Raw genomic sequence first — 12,637 nt, 5'->3', positions numbered from 1 at the left:
CTTGGTATCTGTAATCTCTTATACCAGGTTCCTGCTCTGAAGTACCAAATTCTGCAAACATATGTGCACAGAAATTATGCAAAGAATGTATATGCAGATATGTATATTTGCATTTTGTTGCAGAATATGGTGCCTCTTTAGAGTGAACTTTTAATACGTCAATGACAGGTTCTTGTATTTTTATCAACCTGCTGTATCGAGGCAGTTGCTCTCAGGGCATTTGTTATAGTTACATTTTAAAATCTACTTGATAGATTTACTGTCACGTAAAAGAGTTCTGAGTGGATTTGCATTTTGTAAATGTATACCTTTTTAGTGCCAAGTTCCAGAAGACACTGCATACACTGGAAGGGGAAACAAAATTGCTTTATTTTCTATGCTGTTAATCTTATATTTTTTCCTGTATAGAATTTATTTACAAGATTGAGTCTTCTAGCATAAGAGTAAACTTTTTTTAAATGTTAAGTATTGTAGACTTCAGATGACACAATTTTTTAAAAAAAATTGCATCTGTATTTTTGTACAAGCTTAAAAATAAACTGAAGCAGCTTCATCATCTTGTTTTTCTCAATTCATTGTGCTTGTATACTGAATTTGTGAGATTGTCAGTTCAAGAGTCGGATGTTTTTTGTTCTGCTGATGAACATAGCACATTTAGAAATAAGAACTGTGTTCACTTATCCAGCGTGGGTAGGTCTTTACCACTACTCAGCTCAGGGCGTTATAGTATTTCTGTAGTCCGCAGTGGTGGATCCCATTGTTTTCCAAATTGCTTTAAAATTTTAAACTCTATCCTTAAGACGTGGCTAATAAATCCTGCATGGCCTGTAAAATCTTTCCACTTAATTTTCATAAAGTATTGAAACCTAAAAAATATTCTCTACACAATATATACACACAATTTTTATTTTTGATACTATATGTAAGCATCAGTGTATATATTTGTATAGAATAAATATACAAATCATTCAGTGTCATTTGTTATTAATTCATCTAGTCTTTATTATTTCCAGTAATTAATATTTTATTTTATTTTCATCCCACCTTTCTCCCAAGTTGGGACCCAAGCAGCTCACTACACACACACACACACACACACACACACACACACACACCACTTTAAAACAATTAAAATAGTCCAATTAAAACAGTAAAAAGTTTTAAAAATACAACATACAAAATTTAAAACATACACGATTAAAAATAATTTAAACCAACCCCCATCCCCCAATAAAACCAGGCCTGCATGATTTTAAAGAAGCTTGCTTGAACAAAAATGACTTTGCTTGCCGGCGAAAGGCCAGCAGTGAGGAGGCCAGCCTAGCCTCCCATGGAAGGGAGTTCCACAGGTTGGGAGCAGCCACTCTCTCTCGTGCTCACACCAGGCAAGCCTGGGAAAGTGGTGGAACTGAGAGAAAGCCTTCTTCTGAGGATCTTAGTGCTCTAAGTGGTTTGTATGGGGTGATAAGGTCTCTCAAATAGTCTGGACCTAAGCCATGTCAGCATTCTGGCCGCAGCATTTTGGACCCACTGAAGTTTCCGAAGGCAGCCTCGTGTAGAAGTGCATTACAGATGTCCAAATGGAATATAACCAAAGCATGTGTCAATGTAACCAGATGGGCACAGCTGGCGCACTGGTTTTAATTGTGCAAATGCACTCCTGGCCATTGCGGAAACCTGGGCATCCAGACTCAGAGCGCAGTCCAGGGAAAAACACAAGCTGCAAGCCTGAGATTTCAGGGGGAGTGTAACCCCATCCAGCACAGGCATACCCCCAGTTCTCTGACTTGCCTTACGATTGATCAGGAGCACCTCTGTCTTGTCTGGATTAAGCTTCAATTTGTTTGCCCTCATCCAATCCATTACTGACAGCAGACACTGGTTCAGCACAAAGATGGCTTCCTTGGAGTCAGATGGAAAGGCAAGATATAGTTGGGTATCATTTGCATACTGTTGACACCGCACCCCAAAACTCTGGATGACCTCTCCCAGCAGTTTCACGTAGATGTTGAACAACATGGGACAAAACAGAACCCTGTGGGACTTCACAGGCCAAGGAGTTGAACAAGAGTCCCCCAAGACCATCTTCTGAGTCTGCCCCTCCAAAAGAGACTGGAACCACTGCATAACAGAGTCCCCAAGCCCCATCCCATATGAAGAGGTGCTGAAAGGTACTTGGCCCAACCCACTTCCCAAAAGAGTGTTATTTTTTATCGTAAACTGCCAGTTTCTGGGAAAGTAAAAAGTGGCCGATTTTGTCCATTTTCTGTGTGGGTTAATGTTGGATTAATGCTCAGTGTCCTGATATGTCTGAAAATGATCCCATTTTTGCTGGATTTTTCTGGGATTTAAATCCCATTTCTGCACGGGATTTGGGAACTTGGCCTCCCATGTTATAAAGTCCATTGAGTGACAAGTGAAGAAGTGGTATGCCAACTTTTAGCAAATTTTGAGACTGAAGATACAGCAAAACCTTAGAGGCCATCAACAGTGTCAGCTCCTGAAATGCTGAGTGTCTTCATGATCTGATTTTTGCAGATTTGCAAACCTCAACTAAAACGTTTGCTGAGATATCCCAGGCATCCATTGGATTTATAATTTATGAACAGTTGACTATGCAGAAGCTGTCAGCCAAGTGGGTGCTGAAATGTTCTGAATGCTGACTAGAAATGAAATCAAATGGATACTTGCAAGTTGATTTTGCACGATTTTGTGTGATCTATTGGCAGTTTTTGGAACAACTTGTCACTATTGATAAAACAAGGTTACATCACTAGGATCTGGAGACCAAATAATAGTCCTTGCAGTGGTGGCACTTGGGTTCTCCACAGCCAAAGAAATTCAAGACTTAAAGGTCAGCTGGAAAGATCATGGCCACAGTTTTTTGGGATAAAGAAGATATTTTCACAATCTTCAGAAGGGCCAGTTAATGCAGAATACTATTCTAACTTGCATTGAAGGACAAAATGGCAAGGGAAGCTGCTCAAAGGTGTTCTATATTTGCAGGAGTGCACCTGCTCACAGGGCTGGCAAAACAATGAATGTTTTGAAGAATTTGAGGTCTGAGTGCATAGACCATCTTCCTTTCTCATTAGATCTTGCTCCATCTATTTCCTGTTTCAAAACCTTAAAGAGGTTTTCAGGAAGGATATTTTCAGAGGTGATAGCAACAGAGCAGCATTTCATGACCAGACTTTTTTTTTTTTAAAAGGGCTAAAGAAACCTGGGACATACCAAGTATGTCAAACTTCAGGGTGCAAAGTGACTTTGTAGCACCTTGGAAACTAACTGAAAGAAGCTGGTAGCATGAACTTTTGTAGACTTGAGCCTACATCATGCATCTGAAGAGGTAGGCTCACGTGTACCCAAGCTCATGCTACCGGCTTCTTTCTTTCAGAGAGTCTTCAAGGTGCTACAAGATCCCTTTGCATACTTGCATTTTCCAGACTAGCATGGCTATGACTTTGGAAATAGCAGGTTGAATATGTGGAATAGCATGTAAATTTAACGGCTGTAGGTCATTCCCTTCTTGGTTGAGCCGAGACCTTTTCAGCATCTCCTCATAATAGCTACTTACTGTATATACTCGTGTATAAATTGACCTCATGTATAAGTTGAGGGCAATTTTTGAGGCCAAAAGCATGGATTTTGATATGACCCATGAATAAGTCGAGGGTCAAACACTGGGGCATGTTACAAAAGATCTAAAGGGGGAAACAAAGCACCACTTCCCTCCCTACATCTCCCTCTCTAGACCTTTCCCAAGGGTCATAGTCTTGGCATGGAAAATGGAGAAACAAGGATGGGCACTCTCCCCCCCCCCCTTTACCACCAGCATTTCCAAGACTCATGGCTTGCAAAACAGGGTACAGACCTCTCTTTCTCCCTGCCCTTCACCCCCAGGATTTCGCAGGCTCATGGCTTGCAAAATGGGGTATAAGGCTGGGCATTCTCTCTCTGTCCCTTGCCTCAGCAGCTGTTTGTTACTCTGCCTGCAAGGGAAGGCTGAGAGATTATACACACAGAGAGGAGAGGGTGCGGGGACTCAAACAGGGAGCTGTTTAAAGATCCCTGGCTGTAGAAGATGGTGGGCACTTCTTTTAAGAACTTTATAAGCACTAATAATTTATAAGTCTATCCATGATTTTGGAGTCCATTTGGGGGCATACATTTATTGACTTATAGTCAAGTATATATGATAATACTTTTAATTTTCCTTTCCAAAGCAGTCTGTGAATGGTAACTTTGTGATATTCCAATTATTCCATTTCCAGTGACCTATGTGGTCAGCATTCAAACTGTTCTTCAAGGTCTTGCCAAATGAGTCACACTAAGCTATGTATAACTATAACATAATTTTTTCATCTGGCCTTCAGTTTTGTTCCTTCAAATATCATTAAGGGTTTCAATTGTAGTTCAGAGCCACTGATGCTCTTTATGATTTCTTGAACATTTAAAAATGTTATTAGGGTGCTATATTGGGGAATATGCGCAAGGAAATGCATATTAGATGGCCAATGAAAGCACAAAACACATAGAATTTCTATTCTCTCTGATATATTTCAATACATATGTTAAAACGTATCACACAATATACTTGTGAACTCCATGCTGTTAATTTATTATAGGGCACATAGTACCATTAGAGAGAGCCAGCATGGTTTAGTGGTTTGTTGGACTGTCTCTGGAGACCAAAGTTTCAACCCCTGCTTGGCCATGGAAAACCATTGTGATCTTGGGTAAGTTATTTTCTCTCAGCCTCAAAGGAAGGCAGACCTCTTCTGAAGAAATAGTACCAAGAAACCAGAAAAATAAGTTTGCCTTAGGATCACCTATACATGGAAATAACTTGAAGGCCCATGATAACACAGTGCCATTTATACTTCTTCTTGGCTTTACTTTGTGAACAAAGATTCAGGAAGGATTCATCCGTGCTTTCTACAAGCACGTTGATGACGTTGGATATATCCTTCGAGCCTGTGCAATGGATTTTTCTGGTGGAGCGCAGCGTGCACAGAACTGGCCTCACCCTTTAAACCAGATGTTCGACTGCTGAGGCCTTGACAACCATGGACGGTGACAGCGAGGTCCTTGGGTCGTAGGTTTGATTAGAGTTTCCTTCTCTTAGATGGTTGACCTTACAGGGCTACACGAGCACCATCTGCCCAGGTTTGGGATTAGTTTTCCTTCTCCTAGGATGGTTGCCATAAGGCTAGAGAGCCCATCCTGCCCTTTGGCGCTCTTGGTCAGACCCTTTGGTTGTGACCTGTCTGCCATGGGAGGCCCTGCCGGTGGCTATTATACCACTGCCAGCATAGCTCACAATTTCATTAGGGTACGCAAGCCTCTCCCCCACAGTCAGAGCATAGCTGGAGGGGAATAGGAGGCTGGAAGATGACAGTTAAGGAGGGAGGAGCCTCTTCCTTCAGGCTAGCCCTGGGTCTGCCTAGGGTTGCCATAATTGTCCACCAAAACCCATTTATACTATATTTATATTATTAAGGCTTCAACTACAATATGCTTCAAATTCAAGTTTTAGTTTTATCATTTTCACTCTATAGCTCTTTTCAGCTCAGTCATGACAACTGTCACCTCATAAACCCTGATTGATTATCTAGGACTATATAGTGAGCCAGTATGATGTTAACTACAATCAAGTTGACTTTGGCCCCAAGACTGAGAGGCCTCCAAGTCATCTTATCAACAACACTGCTCAGATCTTGAAGACTAAGGGTTGTAACTTCCTTGTTGAATCTATTCACTAGCATGCATGTCTTTCTCTTTTCCTTCTGTCTTCCAAGCATTGTCTTTTCTGAGTAATGTCTTCTCATGATGTAGCCAAAGTACAGTAGCTGTGATTCAGTTTAATCATCTTGGCTTCTAGGGAGTGCAGGCTTGATTTGTTCTGTTGTTAGATGCCCTCATGTTCACCTTGACTCATGGTTACCCTGTGGATGAGACATTTCCAAGACTCCCTGGCGTCAACTGCTCTGCCCAGGTCCTGCAGTCCCATTCCTGGGTCCTCCTTAATTGAGTCTATACACCCAGCATGCAGTCTTCCTCTTTTTCTGCTGCCCTCCAGCTCTAAACTGCCAGCCAACTCCCAGCAGGATCTCACATGTGAAAGTTCCTTTTTGCCATTGCTTCTTCCCTGCCACCACATGCTCTTAACTCCTCACTCCAGTCAGTCAGTCAGTCCCAAAATGGTGCCACAGGAGTGAGTTTGCACCACATGATGTGATTAACAAGGATTCGAGGTGGTTTTAAGGGACCCTGAAAAGAGAAGTGTCATGCAACCCTATTCCCACCATGGTCCTGACACCTACTGGTTCCCCATGTCTTTCTTATGTGCCGATACTATGACTGACCCCTCCCCCTGCTCTGCAGTGGACAGTACTGCCCATTTTGGGAATCATTATCTTAAAGAAATGAAATTTCCACTCTTAACATACTCAAGAACTGTATTTATGTAAGCATTATGTTTAAAAAAATACTTTAATAAGCTTTTCCAGAATTGCAGACAGGGAGCTAGGGAAGGGACACAGGGATTACCAACAGTGCAAAAGTACTATGTGAAAAATTTATAAAAACTAATTTGCAAATTTTTAAATTTCTTTCAAAATATCACTTTAAACCCTTTTATAAAGCCAACAGTCAGCTCTGTTGAACTGAAGGTTTGATTCAGGCTGCACACAATGCACTTCATGGATCAGGACACAATAGTGCGTAAAAATATACATTACAATTACTATACACAAAGCTGCACTGATTTTTCAATCCAATTTGGAAACAGATTTTTTGAGTTTCCAAAATGCATTAAAAGTTTCTTGAATAGGTTACTATATTACTAGAATTTTAAATAGTACTACTAGTGCAATGTCTTATCAAGTTATAGTGGCTGCATTTTAAAGAACATGAATAAAATATTGTATAAACACCTGCATTAACAAAATGCACATTACAATTAAATACTTAAGAACAGCTGAGCATTACATATTGATTACGGAATGTCAGGACTTTTCTTAGGCATACCATTAAAGGTAAGATTAAAGACCAAAGTAAAATTTCTGAAAATGTACACAGTGCTATATTTTACTTACAAGCCTGAGAACAATATACTTATAAACTCCTATGAACTGTTTTGCAAGCATTATCAGCTTGCTAAATATATAGATAAAGGACAGAAAAATAGATGTTCAAAGTTGCAACAAGATTTCTAAAAGCAATGCACTGCCTTGCTCTGAAACACTTTGTAAAAGACAATCTTTGATACGAGGCTATGAAAACTTTGGATTCCCACATTAACAAAACTGGGATTTATCAGCCATGGCATCTCCTCTAAACGAATAAAGTTTACAAGATTATACATCTGCTAATTAAGCCAACTGAGATATACTGCATTGAACTGTAGACAATAAATATTAGCCCTATAATGTTAACAAACAGAATTCACTCAGAACATTTCCAAAGAAAGCAGGGGGTTAAATTTATAATGTTGTGATGTCTACAACAAAATTATGTTGGGTGTCCTAGAAAGGTTTTTGAGGTTCAAAACTAAAGACCAAACACTGAACCTTTTCTCAAGTTATATCAGTATTTAGATCAACTTGAAACAGTGTAATGTGAGCTTTTCAAGCAAGCTTCAGGACAGTTAGACTGTTAAAATTACTGTAGCGATAGCCTGATGTAATAGGAAGAGGGACTTCTTATGGACGACTTTACATCCCAAAAAGGAACTGACATTATAAAGCACCATCATGGCCACAATCCGAAGCTTTTTGTAGATGGAAAACATGGTTATTAGGGTCTATTTTCTCCACTCTGTCAAAGTTATCACCCCTTACAGTACTTCATATGCATGCATATCCATACATATATATGCAATAATAACTATTCCCAATGCCGCTTCTGCTTCCTGAGAAGCAGCATGAATCCAAATGGATTCCTTGGGTGAAGATCAGGCCCCAAATATAAGCTGTGCATTTTATCAAGGCAGCCAGAATTATTTGATCCATTTCTTAATCCTACTGTGCTCACTGAAGTGTAAAAATAAATGGATGAATAACGTAATGTCTGACTTTGGCTAACAGAGGTTAGGAACATTAAAGCATTTTGATGATTTAAATATGGTCTCATAAAAATAAATTTGAACAATTATATAAACAAGAAATTTGTGCAATTGAAGCATCATACTTATCTCCAAATTTTAAAGTCACAATCTGTCCGAAGATAGAAATTTCAAAATTCTGAGATTAATAATTGGGTGTGAATTTTATACATTTACAATTTGTACTGCTTTCTCAAACATGATTACTTTGTTAATAAAAAAACTTTAGCAAAATAAAATGAAGCTGACAAACTCTTCAGAAGATCAAGTCTCATAAAAGTTTACCATACTGTACAAAGTATGAAAATTACACACTAACTTTTAGAAATGACAGCTCAATCATGACTTAGGTATTGTAAAAATCTTTCAAAGGCTACAAAGAATCTGGAAAAATACAGAAGGTATCTTATATCCAGATAAGAATATGCAAAGACATCACTGATGTCAACAATTTTACAAATACAAACCTGACTTGGTTTATTTTTAAATATTTCTATATATAAATATATATAAAAATATTCTCTAACATACAACTCTCAGGATTTACAGGCATTCTTTAACTGTCCCAAAACAGCTTCTCTTCCAGTAGACAGAAAATCTCCATGCTTCATTCTGTTTTATATTTGCGATCTAATCTTATGGACAATGAAACTGATTACTTTCCACACTAGATTTTGTACAGCTGTTTAGTACTCTGGTAATAATTTGCACAGAACTGTCTCAGTAACAGTAGTTTTCCTTATCAGGCTAAGCAGAATGTCGCTCTGTTCAAGAGTGTTCTCCTTTCCATTTCATCTGCATTGCAAGACTTGGGGGAGGGGACAGAAAAATTTCAAGATCGGAAGCAAGCAACCAATATGTAGTTCAATATCATAATAAATTAAAGGATTTGAATCTGTAAAGGTAACCTATCAACCCTGAAAATTTCCTACACCAAAAAATACTTTTAAGAAATAAAATCAAATATTCAGTCATCCAGAGTCTCCTGCTCTTTAAACTTGCCATGGGACACTGCTTCTGGGAAAATCTCTGAGGAACCTGGGTCCTCCTTTTCATTACTGTTCACTCTTCTTCTCTTCAAAGGTCTTTCATTTTTGTCTTCAAAATCATTTTCATTCCTTGCATTCGAATGAGCAAGTTTAGAATGATTGGGGAGATTTTCAGTTTCATAGCCATTTGTATCAAAATCCACAAGTGATGTGTTTTTGCCAACTGGTCCATTTATGTGCAATCCTTCAAGTTTTACTTCTTCTTTAGTTGATAATTCTCCTGGCCCATTAGTGGAAACACCTACATTACATGAAAAACATAAGAATTAATAGGCATTAAGGTGAAAGTCTATCATTTTTTTAAAAAGGTTTTAAAACAGCATTAAACCACTAACAGGCACAAAAGGAATAATTTCCACCATTAGATAAGTGAAGTACAACAGTTTAATTTAGTCTACAATTTCCTAAATGATCTTCCCAGAAACTGGCTTCTAGGTACAGTGGACTCTTTGTATTGGAAGGCTGGCAATATGCATTTTGATCGCCCATGGACTCCCACATCCCATATTATTCAATAGCAGTCTGTGTGGGTGGATGCAATGACATGTCCACAGGTACATTGCTGTTATTGAATAATATGGGATGTGGCCATCTGGGGTTTTTTTTTTTTTTTTTTGCCATCCAACCCAACCCCTGTGGATGGGAAGGGTCCACTGTAGATGAACTGTGCACTCAAGAACTACTTGCAACTCAACATTTAACTGCTTTCAAGCATCTAACACAACTTTGCTGCTTTAATATTACAATCATTACCACCATCTCTGCTCACAAAAAAAGATCTCACTGATGTCAGTGCAATGAAATTTTGAAAAACAAACTGAAAGACTTTTAAATTCAGGTATGCAAGAATAGAAATTTTACAAACCATTATGATTACTATTGCTGGTTGTGCTGTCTTCTCTCTCAGAATGACTGGTACTGCTGTTAGATGCTGTAGGGGGAGGGGATGGAGCTCGACTGGATGCAGCACTTTCACTTTCATCTAAGAGACGATCCATGTAATCCCTTAAAACAAAGAAAATATCTGCATTTCATATTACTTATAACTAATCAAGTGAAAATAAAATAAACTGGACTCCCCAAAAAACCTGCCCCACTCTGTAACATTCATCTGTTTTGAGATACCATGCTATTTACTGCCTCTATGGATCTCAGTCCTACTTTTGTGCAGCATGCTCTGTTCCTGTTATTTGACAATGACATCACCATATAAAACTGTGCCAGATAATACCATATTGTGTCCTGTTGGGGGGGGGGGGGGGGGTATACAACCAAAATGTGGCAGAAAAGCTAGTGGGACATCTGAGCAGACTACTTGAATTGGAATGGAGGGATGTGGGTTTAAGCACTTGCTTAGCCACAAGGTTTCCTCTGTGCCCCTAAGTCAGACACCATCTATAACCTATCTCACAATGCTATTGCAAAAAAAATAAAGAGGGAGTACATATAACGATCTGACTTCTTGGATTGGGGGGGGGACACAGATAAAGGAATGAAAAGACTTGGATCTTTGAGAAGATAGCCTAAGAAACTGATAATGTACAACAGCAGAACTTAAGAGTGTGCATGAACATACATTTTCTACTGCTGATTAGCTTGAAAGCATCTAGCTTTCTACTGGTTTTAGTACACAAAAATGAGAAGATGATATGTAAACAGCACAGCTTACGTTACACCAGGATGCAGATTGTACTTCTTTTTACCAAATCGTGTCTGTTGAGCAAAGAAGTCGTATCGTTCTGATTTTTTCCACATGTAATAAAATGCCACACATTCTCCAACGGATCTTGTTCGTACCTATGAAAATAAAAATTTAAAAAACTGAGTATTTAATTTGTTTTCTATACAGAATATATGAAAAACAGAGTTAAGTCCTCTCAGAGACGGATCCCAGTTGAAATTGGGAATTTAGGCAGATATGCCATTGGCTAAATAGAAGGGAATAGCCATCAGATAAGCAGCCAAACAGCAAACTGTCCCAGCAATTCCCCTTCAAAACCACACCATGCACATGCTTGTCCTGGCACTGTGAAGCTAGATGGTCCTGAAAAAGCAGTTTGTACTCAGTAAATCAATAAGCTATCTGAAAATGATTGTTTTGTTACTTTTTTTCTGGCTACACTTTTAGTCACTTGTTTAAATAAACTAGAATATAAACTACCTATTTTCATTTGGCATCTGTTTGATAAGGCTTAGGCAAGAACTAAATGCTGTATAAGAGAAATACGATTTATTTGACCAACTGAAGAAATTATTCGACCTCCATGGAGCACTTGCTCAGAATGTCTAAATGACATCACTGTGTGGAAGCAATACACATAAAATGTTGTCAAGTCCCTGACAGGTAAATTCTGGATGAGAAAAAAAAATACCCTGAGCAATGGGCTTTAAATGCACCTGGAAGGCTACTCAAAAGTGGTGCAAGCCCTGGAGAACAACAGTGAAAAATGTTCCAGGAAGCAAAGACTTGTTAAAAGACATGGTCCCAGAAAATCTTCTAGAAGTGCATTCAAATGAAAAACGTATCAGTGACATTATGGTGGGTCCCTACATCATTCCAAAGGCAGGTTACACACCACCACAGTAATTTCATACAATGCCCCAGAGAAACTGATGTAGCACCACTATGGCATTGCTAGAAATAGCTCAGCCAAGCTGTCTAGAAGGGGATAGGGGCAAAGAAACAGGCAAGCAGAATAGGTGTCCGTAATGTTGGGATGCAGTGTAGTGATGCAGTGATTAAGGCACTGACTGTTAATTGCAAGATTTCCAGGTTGGTAGTTTGAGGCCTGGGTGTGACATGATGGGGTGCTCTCCTGTCACTGGTCCCAGCTTTTGCCAACCTAGCAATTCAAAAGCATTCAAATGCAAGTAGACAGATAGGTACCACTTCTCAGTGGGAAGCTAACAGTGTTGAGCGCAGTCATGCTGGCAACATGACAACCAGAGCAGTCCTTGGACAGTGCTGACTCTTCAGCTTAGAAACGGAGATAAGCACCGCCCTCTACAGTCGTTCATGTCAAGGAACTACCTTTACCTTTAATGGTGGGTTTTGCTAGAATGCTAGGGCCTTAGTGTTTGCACCAGGATGCCAAGAGCTGATGCCCTGATGGTACTGATTTTAACTATGATTAGAGCTAACAAAATTCTCTGCTCAACTAGACTGGAACTTAAGTTAGCCTTAAAGTCGATCCAGTCTGGCCCCCGTATCCACAGGGGATATGTTGTTCCTAGACTTGCCATGGCCGGTAACCGCAGATAATGGTAAACATGATATTTTTGCCAGAAGCTGACCAGAGAGTTGCACTGGAGGATCTCCAGATGCCTATAGGGATTTTTTTTCTGGATGCGGGTAAGTGAAAACACAAGTTACCAATCTCGATATGGGGATCAAATTGTACCAGCACAATGCTTAACCTTTGCTTTTACATAAATGGAAAACTGGTCCTCAGGAAGAGATGGAATGAGATACTGCACCTGT

General features: G+C 39.3%; 2 protein-coding genes across 3 annotated transcripts in view; one reads left to right on the top strand and one right to left on the bottom strand.

Moving 5' to 3' along the window:
• The window catches only part of SLC35D1 (solute carrier family 35 member D1), a 45,394-nt gene that overhangs the window by 28,292 nt on the left and 4,465 nt on the right, over positions 1 to 12,637 (top strand). The gene's annotated exons all lie outside the window — the stretch shown is intronic.
• The window catches only part of MIER1 (MIER1 transcriptional regulator), a 42,568-nt gene continuing 36,407 nt past the window's right edge, over positions 6,477 to 12,637 (bottom strand). For both annotated transcript variants that reach the window (XM_042465944.1, XM_042465945.1), the window contains 3 exons: positions 10,826 to 10,953; positions 10,022 to 10,161; positions 6,477 to 9,397 (listed from right to left, as the gene is read on the bottom strand). In XM_042465944.1, the coding sequence (XP_042321878.1) occupies positions 9,075 to 9,397; positions 10,022 to 10,161; positions 10,826 to 10,953 (591 nt within the window). In that variant the 3' untranslated portion in view covers positions 6,477 to 9,074. The remainder of the gene's footprint in view (positions 9,398 to 10,021; positions 10,162 to 10,825; positions 10,954 to 12,637) is intronic.

This window comes from Sceloporus undulatus, chromosome 4, assembly GCF_019175285.1.
Source record: "Sceloporus undulatus isolate JIND9_A2432 ecotype Alabama chromosome 4, SceUnd_v1.1, whole genome shotgun sequence".
Lineage (NCBI taxonomy): Eukaryota > Metazoa > Chordata > Lepidosauria > Squamata > Phrynosomatidae > Sceloporus > Sceloporus undulatus.
This window is presented reverse-complemented; position numbering and strand designations above follow the sequence as displayed.